Source organism: Anser brachyrhynchus (assembly GCF_964034855.1).
Source record: "Anser brachyrhynchus genome assembly, chromosome: 7".
In the NCBI taxonomy this organism is placed as follows: Eukaryota; Metazoa; Chordata; class Aves; order Anseriformes; family Anatidae; genus Anser; species Anser brachyrhynchus.
Genome location: NC_137701.1, coordinates 10,128,014 through 10,147,823, shown reverse-complemented (window position 1 = coordinate 10,147,823; position 19,810 = coordinate 10,128,014). Strand labels below are relative to the sequence as shown.

General features: G+C 44.4%; 1 protein-coding gene across 1 annotated transcript in view; it reads left to right on the top strand.

Annotated features, from left to right (window-relative positions):
- ABCA12 (ATP binding cassette subfamily A member 12) overlaps positions 1 to 19,810 on the top strand; it is an 85,308-nt gene that overhangs the window by 61,751 nt on the left and 3,747 nt on the right. The window contains exons 36-50 of the mRNA XM_080598740.1: positions 429 to 515; positions 1,379 to 1,472; positions 4,053 to 4,180; positions 5,211 to 5,298; positions 6,606 to 6,711; positions 10,038 to 10,092; positions 10,574 to 10,751; positions 12,408 to 12,523; positions 13,097 to 13,256; positions 14,643 to 14,911; positions 15,523 to 15,733; positions 17,354 to 17,463; positions 18,040 to 18,184; positions 18,315 to 18,449; positions 19,690 to 19,793. Of these exons, the coding sequence (XP_080454866.1) occupies positions 429 to 515; positions 1,379 to 1,472; positions 4,053 to 4,180; positions 5,211 to 5,298; positions 6,606 to 6,711; positions 10,038 to 10,092; positions 10,574 to 10,751; positions 12,408 to 12,523; positions 13,097 to 13,256; positions 14,643 to 14,911; positions 15,523 to 15,733; positions 17,354 to 17,463; positions 18,040 to 18,184; positions 18,315 to 18,449; positions 19,690 to 19,793 (1,986 nt within the window). The remainder of the gene's footprint in view (positions 1 to 428; positions 516 to 1,378; positions 1,473 to 4,052; positions 4,181 to 5,210; positions 5,299 to 6,605; positions 6,712 to 10,037; positions 10,093 to 10,573; positions 10,752 to 12,407; positions 12,524 to 13,096; positions 13,257 to 14,642; positions 14,912 to 15,522; positions 15,734 to 17,353; positions 17,464 to 18,039; positions 18,185 to 18,314; positions 18,450 to 19,689; positions 19,794 to 19,810) is intronic.

Here is a 19,810-nt window from a genome sequence, read left to right as displayed (position 1 = left end):
CTCCTGATGGATAACTGCTAGACAGCTGGGTGAGGAGGGAGGAGCATCTTTCTGAATGACCTAAAGCAAATGGACTTCACATATGTGAGAGCTGGTTGAGATGAGACTAGAAGTTTTGCCTGAAAATTGCAGTAGATGCTTTTTCCCTGGAAACAGAGTTTTGATTGTTCAAAAGCTCCTCAGTATCTCACTTCGATCTGGAGGCAGCAAGTCACCGGAGTAGGAGTGCAGTGCTAAGCAATGACCAGTCCTTTTAAACCTGTGCTACAGCCCTCATGTACTGCTTTTACTTAAGTGGTTTGCAAGACTAGCACCACAAATAATCATTTATTTAGCATCATAAATAAATCTTATTTCATTCAGACAGCTTTCTTCTGCTCAGTGGTGGTGGAAGAACCTTGAACTTTTTTTTTATTTTTATATTTTAGGAATTTCAATGAAACCACGGATGCTTTAGTCGCGTCGATGCTTGCTTTCCCTGGGACAGATAACACATGCATGAATGCAAGCAATTCGTAAGTAGTTCTTGTTTTATTTTCCCATTTAAATCCTGTCTGCAAGAGATTTGACATAACCCTATTAGACAACAGACCCTTAATAGCCATCTTTGATCATCTGCAGAATTTGCATGTGCGGGTGCCACAGAGAAAAAATACCTCCTGCCTGTCTCCAGACAGACTTGCAGACTCAGCTCACTAGAAAATATGCAGGTGGCCTTTTGAAGGCAGGTCCTAGCTCACTGCTCCCCTTACAGATGGAGCTGACTGGATGAAGGTCAGTCTTGAGCTGAGTTGTCCTGCTTAGTGTGAAGCAAACCTTAGCCCTGCTGAGAGCCCACATGGCTTGGAGTGAAGGCTCACATCTGCCGGCACAAAACTGTAGATATGCTTGAAGACAGCAAGCTATACTGTGCTTTAAGGCTGAGGCTGGAACTTCCACACAGTCCCAGGGCCTTGAATCTGGTGGTTTTGTTTGCCTGAAGAAGTATCCACCACCCTAAGTGGATTCCTTTACTATGAGTAGTAAAAGAACACTTTTGGTGGTGACAGGATGCCAGGATGAGAGCAGGTTGACCCCATACCTGGGAAGTTTGGCCTGGGTGAGCTATCTCCTTATGAGGCCCACTGTGGTAATGAAGAGGTGTCTGGGTTCTTTCTAATCAGCTGAATGAATCCAGGCATGGAGAACTGTGGTGAGGGTTCTCTACCAAGTCAGCAGGAGGACAAATACTCCCTCAAGCCCCCAGAACTGACTAGAAGGTCTGTTATTCCACTGAATCTACTCACTTCCATCTTTGCTGTCATTAAACGTGACATCAGTTAGGATCATTTATGCCTTGTTATAGAGAACCTCAGAGGAAAATGTGTTTCATTTTCAGGCAGTGTTTAAGTGAAGACATGCTTGGCCCTTGGATTACCAGTGGAAACCCCCAAACCAAGTATTCTGCCTGCAACTGCACAGATGGCATCCAGGTAATTCAAATAAACCTAAAAGGGAAGGAGTTTGGGGGGGGTCACTTGTGGGTTGGGAGCAGTTTTCTGAGCAGGCACAATAACTACAGTGAACTCAATGTTCAAAATCCCTCCTGTTTGTGCTGGGCCCTGTGTCTCTGTGGCGCAATCGGTTAGCGCGTTCGGCTGTTAACTGAAAGGTTGGTGGTTCAAGCCCACCCAGGGACGGAGGGCTGTTGTCTTTTTCTGATCATTGCTCCCCAGGCGTCGGTGTTGGGGCCCATGCTCTTTAATACCTTTATTGATATTTGGCTGAGGGAATTGAGGGCACCCTCAATTTGCAGATGACAACAAGTTGGGGGTAAGTGTCGATCTGCAGGAGGGTAGAGAGGCCTTGCAGAGGGACCTGGACAGGATGGGTCGATGGACAGAGGCCAACGGGATGAGGTTCAACATAGCTAAGTGCCGGGTCCTGCACTTTGGCCACAACAACCCCATGCAGCGCTACAGGCTTGGGGCAGAGTGGCTTGAAAGGTGTGCAGAGGAAGAGGATCTGGGGGTGTTTATTGGTGCTCTCCTGAACATGAGCCGGCAGTGTGCCCAGGTAGCCAAGGAGGCCAATGGCATCCTGGCTTGTATCAGCGGGACCAGGGAGGTGATTGTCCCCTTGTACTCAGCTCTGGTGAGGCCGCACCTCAAGTGCTGTGTTCAGTTTTGGACCCCTCAGTACCAGAAGGACATCGAGGCCCTGGAGCATGTCCAGAGCAGGGCTATGAAGCTGGTGAAGGGCCTGGAGCACAAGTCCTGTGAGAAGTGGCTGAGGGAACTGGGGGTGTTTGGTCTGGAGAAGAGGAGGCTCAGGGCAGACCTTATTGCTCTCTACAGCTACCTGAAGGGAGGTGTGGGGAGCTGAGGGTCGACCTCTTCCCTCAGATAACTAGTGATAGGACTAGAGGGAATGGCCTCAAGTTGTGCAAGGGGAGGTTCAGGTTGGACGTGAGGAGACATTTCTTCTCAGAGTGGTCAGGCATTGGGACGGGTTGCCCAGGGAGGTGGTGGAATCACCGTCCCTGGGGGTGTTTAAGGAAATGTTGGACATGGTGCTTAGGGACATGGTTTAATGGGTGACATTGGTGGTGGACCAGATGATCTTGGAGGTCTTTCCAACCTTAATGATTCCATGATTTTGTACCCTGGGTAATGACTGTTTGCACCAGTTTGGGAACAGGAAAGGAAATGGCAACCTCAGAAGATTTGCATGCTAATATATCTGACTTGCTCCCCTTGGTGGGGGAAGGTTTAATGGTGTTTTTGAGTGTTATATGATTGTCCCATTTAGCAGAGGTGAGCATGTATTCAAGAGGAAAATTGCATTTTATACAGCACTGTCATTATGTGAAAGCACAGCTATTATTGCTGTTTGCTCTTCAGAATTTAACTTTATGCAAAGTCTAGATCTGTCTGCTTTTACTCTGTTCCCCATTACAAATAGTGATGATTAATAATATCAGTTATTTGCATTGAGGTGGTACATACAGGACCAGATCTGGACCCTGCTGAGCTCAGTGCCTTTAGATGCACATGGGGAAAAGACAGATTCTGCCCCAAGAAAGTTAAAATTTAACGTGTCCAGTTGGAAGGTGAGCTCTCCTCCCCACAGTGCTGTTCACCTGTATTCAGTTTTTTCCAGTAGGAAACCAAATTCAAGGCGCAGCTTGACACTGTTTGTAAGATAAAGCGTGTACTTAGTAGAACATTCCTAGCCATTCCTTACAATGCAGCTATTTTATGCAGTTTTCTGGACATACACTTAATTTCATATCATTAAAAGTATTGGCATCATTCCTCTGGTAAGTCAGGATAATGTTCAAAGCTGATTCTCACTTCTAGCAGGCACAGGCAGGTGTTCCTCAGCGTGAAGGCAGCTATTTTGTGTATTCTGATGTAAAGTTTTGAACAGATACACAATAGGGGAGGCCAGGGTTTTTGTTATGGATGAGTTGAAAGAAGCAGCCAGCATGCTGTCTGGTGTAGGACGTTTCAACCTTATGAAACAGTCGATGCGATTTTGACCCTCAGTGTGTTAAATTATATATTCAGGACTAATCCAAGGTTTCTCTGAGGCTCTGGAAAATATTCCCAATGACTGACAGTAAAGTAAAAATGTAGAGCATAGCTACTGTGAAATGCAAGATGAGAGTTTGAGGCCACTGTGGAGTTTTCTGCTCCATGAAGCTGTTTTGCCCTCTGTCATTGTCAGTGCAGTCACTCTGAAGCTCTTCTAAATAGGATCAGCCTTAATTCGGGAAAAATCTTCCTACCTAGCATGAAGCACATTTCAAGGTCTCATTGATGTTAGTAAAACTGAAGTGTAGACTCAAGCAAAGGTTGTTTTTGAAGCGCCTCACTAAATACATTGAGAACAGCACACAGAGATGTATGCTGTGGGTCTTGGCACCCTGATTTGCAGATCACCAGCTTCTGTAGGAATCAGTCCCAGGACCAGAATGTCACCATTGCCAGCTCTCAATCTTGTCCTGATATGCTAGGTTTTTAGTTAAAGCACAGCCACTAATGTTTTTTTCACTTATCTCCTCTCAGACGTGCCCGCAGACGAACTATACTCCCCCTCACAGAAGGACCTTCTCTACACGGATGCTTTATAACGTTACGGGGCACAATGTGGAGACCTACATTCTGGCAACCACCAAAGACTTCCTGCAAAAACGGTACAGCACATGCCTCCAGTCATTCTCTGAACTGCCCATGGCAGGGGTGTTGGAATTAGATGATCTTTAAGGTCCCTTCCAACCCAAACCTAGTTCTTCCAACCCAAACCTAATCAATTCTATGATTCTGAGATTCTGTAACTGCAATGGGAGCACATATAACAGGTATCATACCCCTGTACTCGAAGTGGGGGCAGTGAAGTAAGGGTTTAGCAGGACCCCACTGCTGATGGTCTCTGTGAATCTGGTGGAAGGAGGTAAAATGCACTGCAGTTACAGAGCTAAAGATAAAGGTTTTGTGTAAGTGCTCTGCTCGATCATAGCAGAGAGCACCTAGGGATAAAATGTCAATCACTTGATGGGTTGATGGCTGCATCCACAGATGAGCTGTTGTCTGGCTCAGAAATGTTTAAAAAGAGGAAAATCTGACACAGCCTGTCATGAAGCAAACCCTAGGGAGAGATTCTCCTTCAGGTTTAATTCTCTGAAGAGTCTTGGTGTGTGCTTCACTTAAACAAGTGCATCTGTTCCAAGGAAGTTAGAAGTTGAGTGTTTTCTTGCACCAGGGGGCCGTTGGAGCTATTAGTATGTGGAGTCTGCATCACAGCTGCACAGCATGTCTTGGGGCAAAAATAGCCTGCCATTAAGGTTGTCAAGGAATATGTTCATCTGTCCATTGATTTAACCTGAGCTGCTCAGCTTCTGGAAAAGAAGCAGTCATCTTGTTCCAGTGTGGTGAGGAAGCAGCTCCAAAATGTTTCTCAAATGGAGGCAATTTTGTGACAGTGCCTCTGAGTTTGTTTCCTTTTCTTTCCCCCCAAATAAGGGCTCCTGTAGCTGTGTTGGCATGGCATCATACCACATACTGGGATAAGATTTTCTGTTTCAAGTCAACCAAGAATTAATTAAGGTGATGGTAGCATGCAGCACATGAATGTTTCCAAAGAGTCCATGCTTCTGTACACCAACGGTGGTATTAAAGCTTCTGGGTGAGGATAACAATGCATTTCTTTGTGGGTTTTTCCCTCAGGTATGGTGGCTGGAGCTTCGGGATGCCTTTGACAAGAGATCTCCAGTTTGACATCAAGCCAGTGCCACCCAGCAGAACATTAACTAAGGTAACTGACCTCCATCTGCTAGCTTGTCGTGGCAGGGGAAGTGGGGGATGCAGGAGTGATGTTGACTTTAGTGATATTGCAGAAAATAAAGCGAAAACTCCTGAGATCTGCAGCTTGGCATGGCAGAGATGACTTTCAGTTTATTTCCCTTCCTCTCCCCATTCTTCTTTATTGGTCTGACTTCTCTTGCTAGTAGGAAACAATTTTTCTGCTGTTATAATTTTATTACAGAAAAGTGAAAAGATCAGTTAGTGGCACCTTTATCTCATGAGAGAACGTATGTGCCTTAGCTAGGTCTGCCTTGTATGTTCTGATTTACCCATTTCTCTGTTTCTGCTCAGTGAAAATGTTCTAACACATCAGTGTTAAAAAAAAAATAAAAAAAAAAATAAAAAACAAGGCTGAAATCTAAGGTAGGAAAGAAACACAAGAGTTTACAAGATTCTCTTGTCTCCTTGGAAAACCTAGTTACCAGTAAGTAGAGTGTTCCTGCAAGAGCTGTGCTGTTTTCAGAGGTGGCCCCAAGAAAAGGTAATTTTGGGGTTTATTCTTTCACTAGTGCTCAGAGCTCTTATAATCAGTTTGCAGACGTTTTCACCCCTCCGATCCTGTATCTGAAAGCTCTCGATATTTGCTTATCATCTGTCGGATTTAATACCTGAAACCTTGATAGTGCTGGAGACAGGGCAGGCTTCCAGCCCTCTCTTTCTCTAGCAGTACTTGCTCTGCTAGGGCAAGGAAAATAGTCGTTTAGTGTGTAGAACTTGGGGAGATGCAAAGGGGATGCTGTGGGCTGTGTTTAAGCCTCTGACCTTAATAGCATAAGCCCTCTGTGCTATGAAAGGTAACTTACACCTCTAAACAAAAGGCAAAAAAGAGTTACTATGAGGGTGGGAATGGCTGTTGCTAAAAGAGAAGGCGGCTATTTTCTGCCCTAAAGCAGTCTTTTCCTTAATGTTTGACTGGTCCAGCCTTCTTTTGGAAGTCACCACTGCTGGTACTCTTAAGATCTGAGCAACTTATTACAGAAAAGAAAATCTGTATGCTTTGTCACATAGCCAGCTAGTGCTTCTTTCTTCTCTCCCAGAAGGCAAATGAAGCTGATGGGACTGCTCATGTTTTAAGTGAAATGTGCTTTTATACTCATTTGGTGCTTGATGTGGTTTAATCATTGGACTTTAACTTGTAGAGCCTTATGAATTCAGATAACAGCTATGGAATGATTCATTTGTGCAAGCAGAACAAACCAAAATGTTATCAGTAACAATTTCTCTCCCAATTTGTTTCAATTTCTCAATTCTGTGCAGGTGTGGTATAATCCCGAAGGTTATCACAGCCTTCCAGCCTATCTGAACAGCTTGAACAACTTCATTCTTCGAGCTAATCTGCCAAAAAATGACTCTTCCAGTTATGGTAGGTGGCCCTTCACATGAACAGACAATTTCTCCCAACTCGGGGAATATCATGGTTGTGTTGAAATCAATGACAGCACTTACCTTGACTTCAGTGAGGCCATTTTTTAAATTCCAAATGATGCAGATTCCTTTAAAAACAGAATTGAAAAACATGAATAAGGCATATTTTATGTGCCTTTGTCAAAGATTCAGGGGAGTTGGACAGGGAAGACCCCAGCTTCTACATAAAATACTTCTTCATCCATCCAAAAAACTGGCAACGGTTGCTATTGGATTTATTGCTTCTCGTTATGGTACTGAAATAGCTGTCTTTTGTTAGGTGCCTGTTAGTTATGCACAGAAAGGCTACTTTAGGTCATCTCCATGGGTGGTTTAGATTAGTTAATTTTAATATTTCACCCTTCTGCTGAGAGCAGCTCGGGATGTGTGGGTATGTGTATGTTTGTCTTTGAGTGTGAATGAGAGAGAGTGAGATTAAGTGAGAAACATCATTTTCAGCTCTATTTTTCCTCTCACGCATGAAGTACACAGATCCCAAGGAGCATTAGTAGCCCATTTGGGCTCATAAGTTCTCATAGTTTCTTCTCAGTAATGCAATGCAGCAACCCCAATTGCTGCTGATAAACCTGGGTACCTTATTTTAGTGTTTGCTGGTTAGCCTACGTTCAGGGTGCAGCACAGGCGCGAATATGTTTGTGTATGTACACCTGTCCCTGGGGATGGAGGGGTGCAGGGAGAAGAGGGGACGGTTTTTATGGATGTCATTTTGAGAAGCCTTATACAGAGGTGTATTGGCCCTGACAAGAGTAGCGATTGTGTGCAGAATGCCCCCCCCAGTTGATTTTCTGTGACAAACGGTGCCCTTCCAGCCATGTTGTGGCCATGTCAAGCCCCCCTCATCTCTGATGCCTGCTGTTCCAGGTGACAGTGAGATAGGTGACAGGGTCACTTTGCTCATAAGACTACTCCTCGATGATGTGCCTGAATTTAACGATAAGGGAAAAGGCACCTGCTCTGAAGCCTTCAGTGCCATGCCATGAATCCAAGGCACAGCAGAGTGCCGATTGCAAGTCGAAGCAGCACATCTCTCTTCCCACCTCCACATACTGATGCACTGCGAGTCCCCTCACAACAAGCAAAACCAGCGCCTTGTCTCTACCCCTGTCCTAAAATAAAGGCTTGTGCCTTTGAGATCACACTATGCCCTTGAGGTCAGAAGGTTCAGGCTCTTCAGTATGCACTGCAAAATCACATGGCAAAGCCAGAGCCCCTGCCAGGGTGCAGAGAGAGGAGACCTGAGCCATGTGCTTCCAGCAACAGGCACCTCCCAAAGCAGATGAATTATTAAGCAGTGATGTTCTCCCCATCTCTGTATTCCCAACGCATGTGGTAGTGGGACGAAAGGCTCACATGAACAGTCAGAAAGTTTGCACAGGGAAAGTTTGATACCAGCAAAATAACAATTTTCAGTGGGAGAGAATAGCAGCAGTTTTTATTCTGTCTGTCCTGCTGTGTGTGTGTCTTTTTTTTCTGAACGAAATGCTCAGTAGTAAATGACCAGGCAGATAATTCTCCGCTTCCCACTAATGATCTGATCCATAGAATGGGGAAAATAAAATGAATGGACGAGGATAGCTCCCCTGGGGTAGTGTAAATCCAGTTTGAAATACAATTGAACAGACGGTCCGTGTGGTACGTCCCTGGCAGCTAAATCTATTTGTTTTTGTGACAAATAAATGACAGTTTAAGAAGCATTGAAATGGCCAGATAAAAGTGTGTTGTCGTTTCAGCAGTTTGAAAGAGGTGCCAGTCCTGCTTTAGAGGTTTGACTTAGTGTATATTTTTTTAAAAAATACATGAAGAGCTTTTTACCCTGTCACTAAGCAAGTCATAATAGCTTTTGACTTATGTATATTGTGCTTTCTCTTCTCTCAATCCCAACCAACAAAAAAGAGAAAGCATTGAAATGGAAATTCCGACTTCTAGCCTAAGCTTCAGCAAAGGAAAATGGCTTTATAGTAGAGCATTAACAGATTAGACAGACGGTATCTTTTTCTCTCCCTCTTTTAGAGAAGGGAAACATTTCCTGACTGTTTATGGGGTTTTATCAGCAGCCCAAGATTTTAATTTCATTTTGCTCGCTTATGACAAGGCTGAGGATTTTTTTCCCCTTGGAAATGAATTTCCTAGGAAATCCTCCCTTGCAGATTTATTTGCTCAGTATGGCAGTTGGTCACCTAAAACCACAGTTTCCTCCTTGCTGGCCCCCGAGTCAGAGTGTTCCTTCTTCAGGAAAATAGCCCAAAATTGTCCTTCCTTTTACAGCTGCCCAAAGTCAGGCACTAAGGAGCTTACATTTCAGAGGTGCTGTGTGCTAGCAAATCTCTTTGCATTTAATAGCAGCCAGAGGTTCTCCAGCACCTGCTGAGAACTGAGGCATTTATTCAGGTGCCGAAGTCCAGGTGGAGAACCTCATTTTTGGGCACAAACTTGACCTAAACCCTTTCTTGGTTGCTGGAGCCGTAGAGACTGAGCTGTCATTTTGGTGTGACCAAGGCACTGACCTTCACTGGAGGTTGGAACTGCCCCACCAGAGTCCCCCAGGTTACTCCTCCTGTTAAAAAAACCTCTGGTTTTATGGGCACAAATTGCCCCTGAACAAAGCAATGTTCACTAGTTCCTTTGAACAAAATGCTCTGGTTTTGGTTTTGGCTTTTTGACTGCATGAGACAATTGTTCAGAATTAACTCATTGTCAAACTGGGGACAAAGGTGTCTGCAGCTTACTTGGGTTAATGCTAGCTTCTCAACAGATCCCCGTATAGGTAAAAACATATAATATAGGAAGATAATAGCTGTGGGGAAAGGCAGTAGGGAATGATTTGTTTCTCATGATAAAATAAAAGATGAAATGCAGTGAAATCATCAAGCAGCAGCTTTCAAATGAAACGTATTCACCAATTTTGAATGCATCAGTGTTGAAGAATCTAACCTAAAATACATGGGCCCACAAACACGTGGCTAATTTTAGGTGTAGGAGTGCTCTTGCTGAAGTGAGTGATACAGCCCTTAAAGCTGGACAGATGCAGAAACGAGGCCTAGGGTTTGAATTTCACAGCTGCTGAGCAGCAACATGAAGTCCTAGGAAAAATGGGGACATTCAAAATCCTGCCCAAGGTCACACCAAGACGATAGAGCAAGAACAACTTTTGGTCTGCTTTTCTTCTGTACTTAGTTTTCTGTATTACTGCCAATCTCAAGAGCTGGGGAAAGAAACTTTAAGCTAGCTACATTTTAAATTTATTTTCTTTTTGTTTCTTTTTAGGTATTTTCTTATCAGCTCACCCATATCCTGGAGGACAGAGTCAAGAACAAGTAATGTAAGAAGATTCATTTGGCCGATGCCTGAATTGTTTAGCTTCAAAAGAAGCAAACCAGTTTCTTGAAAACCATAAAGCAGCCAAAATTACTAAATATCTCCCTCCAAATGTGGAAACTGTTCCCATCCTTGCCTTCATTACCTTTATGCATGAGTAGGATCCTGGATGCCACAGCACTGATGATTCCCGTTAGGGTATTTTTGCAGGATCCCATTTAAATCTGGAGGTCACAGTTACAGTATCACATCGTTGTGCTTCAGCATAATATTAATTACATAATTTTCCTTTTGGCCTTTCCAATCAATGCTGTGGCTGTCTTGACTCAGTGTTGTGAGTCCTTTTTTGCTAGGCGTAATAATAAACACTAGCAAAAGACACTGGCACCCCATCAGGCCCTTTTAGTTTCTGAGCTCTAACAATGTGATGAGGGATGTCTGCCACTTTGACTCATGATATACATCTTTCTCTGCTTTCTCCCCAGGCTCAACAGCTTACTCGATATCATAGTTTCAATGTCAGTTCTGGTTGGCTACTCTATCACAACCGCAAGCTTTGTGCTATATGTGGTGAAAGAACATCAAACCAAAGCCAAGCAACTGCAGCATATTTCAGGCATTGGGATGACAAGCTACTGGGTGACTAACTTCGTTTATGATCTGGTAAATAATTCACGTTCTTAAACGCATCAAGAGTAGCATTCAGCAGCAGGAGGGGAAAAATGTTCTTTATTTAAAGTTGGTTGCCTAGACTTATTAATATTATCACTACCAAGTGTGTTATGTAGTAATTGTTCTCAAAGGCATTGAAGACAATTAAATGTGAACCGCAACACTGGATTTTGCTAAGCAAAGGCATTCCTTCTCTCTCGAGTGTATGCAAAACACTCAGCACATTTATACAAGAGCAGCACAGAACAGGCCAGAGCTTGATTTCAATTTTAGCATGCAAGCAGCAAGCTGCTTTTTGGTTAGCTTGCAGGGCTAGATGAGTTGTCATGCAGGCTTTATGCATCTCGGGTAAGGATTTGGGGCTCGAGGCTACAGCCATTTTGGAAACCCTGGGACCACAGGGTGTGACATTAGCAGACATCTCACAGCTGACAGTCCTCTGTTGGGCAAAAATCCATTGCTGGGTTGAATGCTCTCTTCAAGATTATCTGTTATAAAGGTTTTTTAAGCCAAGAAGAGCTACTAATGCAGCTCTGTGCCTTCCAGGATGTGAGCAAGTGGCTTTCTACAGTGCTGCACTGCGCTGTATAGATTTACCACCCTGTTCCTATAGATAGTTGAGCTCCCCAGCTCTGTGCTGCATTATGTGGTGTAGGCATGCTCTTGTACTGCCTGAAGTTTAGTCTCCTCATGGTAAAGAGGGTTAATAGCACTGCTGGAAAGCATCGCTAAGAAGATAAATATGCACAGTGTCTGTAGACTAAAGTGCTTTGTGTCTTATGAATTACCTTCAGTGCACGATGTCAAACCCTCACATAGCTAGAAATCTGCAAGTGCAGACTGTCTCTGCTCTGGAGTTTTGGCACTGCCACCTGTGCTGTAATGGTGACCAGCTCCACATATCCCATGGGTTTCCATCAGTGCATTTTTCTAGCGCCTAAAATCCCAGCAATAACATCAGATCCTGAAAATAGGAATTCTGCAAGGGTATCTGGGTGGCCAGCCCCTCTCTGATGCAGTGAGGGCTAAGGCCTGAAATCCTCTGGCTAATGTGAGCTGTGGCCTCAGTCTGGCTTGGCACAGCATCCCTGAGCCATGGCACGGGGGCTGGAGAATGGGGCAGATGGTGTTTCTGTTTGCCCAGTCCAAGCCCTTGCTCCAGCACTGCATATTTGTAAATCAGCCTGTGGAAAAATCCCCAGAATCTTTGCCACAATCATTATTCAGTGGGCTGCAACTAATCCAGCACTCCCCACCAGTCAATTCTTTTAAATCACAAAACTGAGGAAGAGAGGAACCTCTCAAGGCAGATGCATGGTAGGCGATAGCTTGACACAACGTTATGGAGACCAGATTTATAGAAAGCAATGAACTGCAAGGCTAACAGAAACCCCAAAGGGTATTTTTTTTTAATTTTATTTTTTATTTTTTTTACATTTAGCCTATTCAAAGTGGCTTTGCAGGATTCATATGGAAGACTCCCTAGGGTTTCAGGAGGACTGAGACCCCCCAAATGTGTTTGATTTCTCCTAGAAAACCTAAGCAGCAATGGTGGGAACAAATTCAGACTTTGCTGCTTTCATATCGTTCTAGAAAAATGCATAAGAATTACCATCCTAATAACATCATTTTAATATCATTTTACAGGTGCTTTTTATGGTCCCTATTGGACTCTCAGTAGGAGTTATTTCATCTTTCCAGATACCAGCTTTCTGCAACAACAATAACTTACTGGCAGTATTTCTTCTGCTGCTACTCTTTGGGTAAGTGTGAAGCTATTTAAATATCAGAGTGAGGAACTGGATATTGCAGGCTGCTGTGATTTGGGACTCAACAGAGGAATATGTGGGCTTTCTTCTTCAGTGTTCACTTCAGAAGTGGTGACTCCTTCCAGGAACAGTGAGCTAAGCTATTGTCATACCTGCTTTATTCAAAGCAAAATCTGTGTGAGGGTACAAAATATGCAAGTTCACAGTGATAGCCTGGGCTGCAAGCATGTATTTACTGAGCAAAGTTTGATACAGAAACATTTCAAAATCAACAAGGGAATGAAAAACACAGGAAAATTCAAGAAAAGTTAGAAAAATGGTCTCCCTGGCTTTAAATCCCCCAGGCCTTGTCTGTCTGCTTTCAATCAGGGCTACATGTTCAAAGCCTCTGTCATAAACTTCTCCAAATTCTAACAGATACGAAGACATTTTTCCTCCCTTACAATCCTATAATATGGAAAGCTAGTTACATACCAAGACAGTTATGTTGTCTGAGATCTTTACTTGTTGGTTTTCAATTGCTCTTTTAATCACTGGAGTATTCTTTGTGCTGTTGGCAATTTATAGATATGCAACGTTTTCATGGATGTACCTGCTGGCTGGGTTCTTCAAAGAGACAGGAATGGCCTTCATCGTTTATGTCTGCGTCAACTTGTTCTTTGGCATCAACACCATAATCACGCACTCAGTTGTGTTTCTGCTCTCCCAGGAAAAGGCCACAGACCAGGTAGGATCCCTGCTATTAGCAAGCCCTGAGCAGAATGACAGGACACTTCTTGTTGAGTTTGGTGGGTTTGATCGTGTCCTAAGCAGGTTCCTGGCTGATTTCTAGATACGTAATGTAGTCCAAGCAGAGGACGTTAGTTGCAGGACTTTGTGGGCTTCCCTGTAGACAGGACATGAATCAAATTGGAATCCTGCTTGTCTGTGTAAATCTGCTCCCCCAGCTTAAATGGACAGGATGGTGTCAGAGGGAAGAATATAAAAAGAGAGGTCAAAAACTGCCCGTGCAGAGAAGGGCAGGAAGTGGGCATGGATGTTTGATACGAGGTTGACAGGAACTTCAACCATTGCTAAGTTCTTGCCGTACAAACTAGAGAGTGATGACTAGATTTGATTGCCCTGAGTGTGAAGTGTGCTGCATTAAGCCCAGCACCAGCTGTCTGTCAGCTAGATCTGTAATGCAATCTTCTCCCTGCAAGGATGAAAAATGACTCTGAGACAGTGATGATTCCCTAAAGTCGAGCCTTTTCTTAAATAGAGATATCCCTAGGAATCGGTGGGATAAAAACGTAAAATGTACACCTTATATCTAGATGTTGTTTTTTTTTTTCTTTTACATAAATTGCAATTGCTTTGTAAAACAATAGCTGCAGTGGATTTTGCTCTCTAGGTGGATAGCGCTTGCTAAGCAACCCCCTGGATTTTAGGGATGTAAGAATATAATCTGGTTTTATCTCTCTGTTCTCCAGAGGCAGGGAGTCAGCCTCTCCCCATGCTAATTTACTGCCTCTCCACTTTGCAGCATGTACTAATCCTTTCTTCTGCTAGAGATGTACCAAATCTCTGCATATGAGAGTGCGTAACTGTTAGGCCGTGCACTTGGGTCTTTTGCCATGAATTAACTGGAAAAGCCCTTTTATGTCTATTAGTGCCAAATCTTGTGTTTTATGGAGATGTTTTTCCAAGAAAACCAGATAGGGCAGCTCTCCAGAGGAGCGAGACTGGGGAACAGTCCATGCTCTGCAGTGGGTTGGTGCAGCAACAGTAATTTTGGGCAGTGCAGCTCCGTTGCAGGACTCAGCTCTGGCTCACGGGTGGGTTTCTGGCTGCTTGCGTGCACCGGGTGAGGTGGCTGCTCCAGGAACTGGATGCTGCTTACTATGGGTGATCACAGCCTCTTGACTTCTCTGACCTTGTGTCTGTGAAACAAGCTGTCTCCAGAGCTCTTTGCTCTCAATTTATCTCTGCTCTGAGACACAAGCAAATCCCAATGTAATTGTTACACTTCAGTCACACAGTGAAACCTGTGAATTTATTCTATGAATAAAGACAGTGACTCTGCTGTTTTTTCTTTTTTGTTTTGTTTTGTTTTGTTTTATTTTTTCTCCAGGGCTTGCATGATCTCGCTGAAAACTTAAGGCATGTGTTCCTTCTGTTCCCACAATTTTGCTTTGGCTATGGCCTGATTGAACTGTCGCAGGATCAGGCGCTGCTGGGCTTCTTAAAAGCCTACGGAGTGGACTACCCTGACAAAACCTTTGAGCTGGACAAGACCACATCCAAGCTGTTTGCCATGTTTATCCAGGGCACTGTGTTTTTTGCCATTCGTCTGACAGTTCACGACAGGTTGATTCAGAAGGTCTGGAACAACGTACTACAGTAAGTAACATCTGGAGTCTCGCAGTGAGAATGGACCGAGCCAGTGCTCAGTGGTTCTATTCTGGGCTCTTGTGCCATCGTTGTTGATTATTCAGCCCATAAATTTCCGAGATGCTCTGCAAACACAGAATAAGTTTTCTCTGACACAGTGATCAACTAAGAGAGGTATAGGTTACTGGAGTCCTTTCCTAGTCCCTGCTGGCTCAGGGACTGAGCCCCCGTTTCAGGGCTCTGGCTTTGGTGAGCTGATGTTCAGCTCGTTGGTGAGAGGAGTGAGTCCACTGAGATCCTCCTCAGTTTGAATCTCCCCATCTTTTTCCAGTGAGGAGCGAGAACCTGTTCCCTGCACCATGAGTGTGGCCACAAGGCAGGACCTGCTCCAGCTCAGAATATTTCCTGAATGAGAGAAAAAATGAGGCAGAAAGAGAACACACTTTTTTTTCTTTCTTTTTTTTTTATGCCTTAGAGGGAGCAAATAGAATAGAAACTGCATACCTGTGTGTATTTGCATGCTCTGGGGTCTCGCAGGACGGCTCCTCAGTATCCCAAACACACAGACCCCTACTGTCTGTGATTTCCAGAGGGTAATGGCCCCTGTTCCCTCCACATAGGTACCTGTTTGACAGAGTGCATGGCAAAGCACTGCTTCTGCTGCCTGTGACTGACGAGGACGGGGATGTCCAGGCAGAGAGGAACCGGGTAGAGTCCGGCAAAGCTGACTTTGACGTGGTGCAGCTCCAGAACCTCACAAAGATCTACCACCTTCCCCACAAACGCATTGTGGCTGTGAAAAACATCAGCCTGGGGATTCCAGCTGGAGAGGTAAGCCAAGGGGAAAGGCTACAGGGGGGACACTGGGACAGATCCAAAGTCCCACCATCATCTTCTCTCCCAGTCCTTGCCACTGTCCCAGTACTAATGGAATGGTTAGCTTTGCTCTGACTTCTTTCTTCCTTCCTTCACCTTGCACTTACTATATATTAATTCTTGGAGTTCCAGTAGCAACTAAAGGCTCCTGGTAGATTTGGGACACCAAGCACCAAGCTGAAGGCCCTAGAAACAGGAACAGTGGACGAGACAGTGTGGGGCTGTAGTTAGAGCAAATTGTCTGTATGTTGTGTTTGCAAAGCACCTAGCACAGCGTGGTCTTGGAGGGATCACTGTGGCTTGCCAAACATAAATGAAGACAGCAGCATTTTGCCAGTTGCAATTCTTCATCTAAACCAAACTGCATGTGAGACAGTGAGTCAGGGTTATCTGCTTGTGTTTGCCCATCAGAGAAAGCAAAATCACTTCAGCTGTACACGCATTTCCATGAATCAGGACTTTAAAGAGAAAAACATTCTTCAGTCACATCAGTTCAGTTACCTATAAAAACACTGACTTAGGAGAAAAGAAAAGACAGGAGCACATGGAACATTATCTGAGACCCATAGGAAAATGTACGGGGCCTCTGGAGGCCAGATCCTATCTCAGGCTGTTCACCTGACTAGTGGGGAAGCTTGGAAATAATCCTGGGTATCGCTGAGCTACTGGGCACGTGAAAGAATTCAGGGTGCTGGGCAGGAGGACAGTAGCTTCACATGGGCAGTGTGGCCACTGTTCTTTCTGGCAGAGGATTTCTCCAAACCACAACAGGCATCGAGGCTTCTAACTCCTGGCAAAAGTCATCCCAGTGCTGGTGGGGCTTGGGGTGCCATTCCTCACTGATCACTGCAGGCTGTGCACAGACACTGTCCCTGAGTGGAGCTCGAGGTGGGGATGAGCTCTGGATGGATGCTGGGCCTCTGGACAGGGCCCAGCACACGAGGGTTTTCAGATCAGCTGGTCTGTGTTAATGATATCAAAATAACAGTAATTATCAGCACAATGGTTATTGCTTATGCGACACACAACTGCATATCTCCAACCTCAGCAATAAAACATGGATTTTAGCATGAGATACTGAACTGCACTACAGGGAGCCAGTTCTTAATCTTATTAATGTAGTGCATTAGTGAGATTATTTGAAGAAAATCTTGTGTCGCATTAAGGTTTTACCAATGACAGGACAAACCTCACTCACCTCATCCCTATGAATAGCTCTGTTGCTGTCAATGGGATGTTTTGCACAAATGAGATGATCAGGATTTGGCCTGTCAGATGAGTTCGCTGCAAAAATGCACCTTGCAGTAAAAGGAACGACTCTATTAGAGACACGTCCTTGATTCTTCACCATATTAAACAAACGATCCTAATAAAAGCTGCGGTATATTGTACCATAAACAACCTCCATTATAACGTTCGTACGCTCCGAGTATCTCTGCCTCTCTTGCAATTCATCTTGCTCAAGGGTCCAAAGGAAAGAAGTGACAAGCTGCACTGAGCGCTCGTCTCAGTGCAATATTTCTGCATTATAAATACAGCATGGTTATGTTTCTACCTTTCTTTCCCACAACCCAGTGCTTCGGCTTGCTTGGTGTGAACGGAGCTGGGAAGACGACCATCTTTAAGATGCTGACAGGTGATATCGGAGCGTCCAGCGGCAGGTTGCAGGTCCAGGATCACTCTGGGTATGGAGATGTGATTTCAGGGGAAGGCGCGTGAGCAGATCAGCCTGGAAACAGTTTATAAGGCTGGATGGCAAAGAAAAAAAAAAGTCTGGAACAAAACCAAACATTCAAGGCAGAGCAAAAATGAATAAGGCAGGGAGCTTAATGCTTTGAAGATGGCATACTTGCTTCCTTACCATTTGCATTTTGCTGTCATACCTCTGCTGTTCTCAGTGGTGTTTCTTCCACTTCATTCCATTCATTCCATCTAGATCCTCAGATCTTCCACTTCTGGAGACCAGAAGGACTCATCTCTAAGCACTGTTTAACAGGAGTGGGCCTGGTGGCAGCTATGCTATCCGAAGGGCTGATGGTAATTGGAGACTTAAGTACTAGACACTGTGGTTCACAGATACAGCTCTTCCTTTGCAGAACTGAGGGCCTGAAAGCTGAAAGTCTGTAAATTCATAGCATTTCTCTTCCAGGGCTGGGGAGGAGGTAGGAAGCAGGAGAAAGGGTTTTTATCTCTGCTATCTGATTCCAAAGTGCATTAGCAATTCAGTGTGTTTAAACTGACTTGCTGACTTCCTTACACAGGTCCTTGAATGACATCAGCGAGGCACACTGGTCGTTGTTTGGCTACTGTCCTCAGGAAGATGCCCTGGATGACCTGCTGACAGTGGAAGAGCACATGTATTATTATGCTAGGCTCCACGGCATCCCAGAGAGAGAGATCAAAGGAGTGAGTAACACTAGGGCTTGACTTAAAGCATTTTCTTGTTATTGAGAGCCTTTCCATTGACTTAATTAGTATTTCACTGTAGGTGTGTGTGTGGTAATTCCTGGGCACTGTTGTTCTCTTCTGCCTGTAGATCGTACTCCAGCTTCTCCACAGGCTGAATTTGATGGCCTACAAAGACCGAGTCACCTCTATGTGCAGTTATGGCACCAACAGGAAGTTGTCAACTGCCCTGGCTCTCATTGGGAATCCATCTATTCTGTTGCTGGTGAGAAATGGGAGCCTTGTTGGGTGGAATTGAGCAGATTCCGCTGGCAGCGGAACCTGAGCAGTCTAATGAAACCTTCTTAGACATGGCCTGCAGGACATTCCTCAGTGTTCATATGGAATAAATTAGCCTTACAACATGTGCATCCAAGGAAAGTTTAGATTCCAGCAAGCACCCACATTTTCTCTGAGCGTATCAGAGAGTGGTGAGTCTGTCAGTTTCTGTTAGAATCTTTTAGAGGTCAAAAATAGGCCCTCTGTTTGCCAGTTAAATTTTCCTTGTTCCCAGCTCTTTCTCATTTTTGTGTATTGACTACCTTGTGTAGTCTTGCAAGAAAAGCAGCATCCAAAGCTGCAAATAAATAGGAGAGCAAAGGAGCAACTTTCAAGGTTAGAACATAAAACAGTTTTTTCTAGATTTGGCTTCCCCTTTTTTCTTTCACTTCAAACTTTCCACTTCTTCCATGAGGTATGCTATTGCTGAAATACATTTTTTTTGTGCAGTTTGTTACTTGTTGTGTTTTGGATGTGTGCAGTGCTCTTTGGGCAGGTTTCCCAGTGTTAAACTTGTTGCCTAAGTGGACTTAAACCTCCCTTGCTCAAACACATATCCAGCCCTACACTTCTGCCTTTACTTCTGACCACACAAGCCCCTCAGCTGCTTTTGCAACATGTAAAATCTCAATAAAAAGAGAAGCTGGGGAAATTTCCTCCATACTGACTGCTACATGAACCCGAGCTGTTTTTCTTCCTCATATAATGCATTACCCATAACAACAATTTGATGATGGAAAGTTGGCTATCAATTTTATCAGCAATGCATGAAACAGGAGACAATATATTGTCTTTCATCTCTGGCTTATTGTATATGTAAATGGAGAAATGCAAGACCTGCTTCATCAGGTTGATCTTGGTGTTACCACAGGCACTCAGTTCCTATAAAGAGTCCGATGGGGGCTTGGGAGTTTCCCCCGCAGTCACCAGGGGAGCTGGGCAGCTCCCAAGGGCAGTGAGGATGGAAGTCTTAAGCTGACTTGCTTTTGCATGAAGGAAGCCTGGGATGTGTCAGTCATAACCATAATGCAGTTCAGGAGTATCCTTCTCCCTGATTTGTACCGCTGGCAGCTCACCTGGGGGTCCTTATCAGCAAATGTAACACTAATGATGAAGCTAAAAATAGGACAAGCCTTGGGAAGATAAGATTTTGAGTGCATTACATTTAGTCCTGTCTTTCCCAATAGGATGAACCAAGCTCTGGAATGGATCCAAATGCTAAACGCCACCTTTGGAAAATCATCAGTGAGGAAGTGCAGAACAAATGCTCAGTGATACTCACGTCCCACAGGTAGGGGTTTTTTGGCT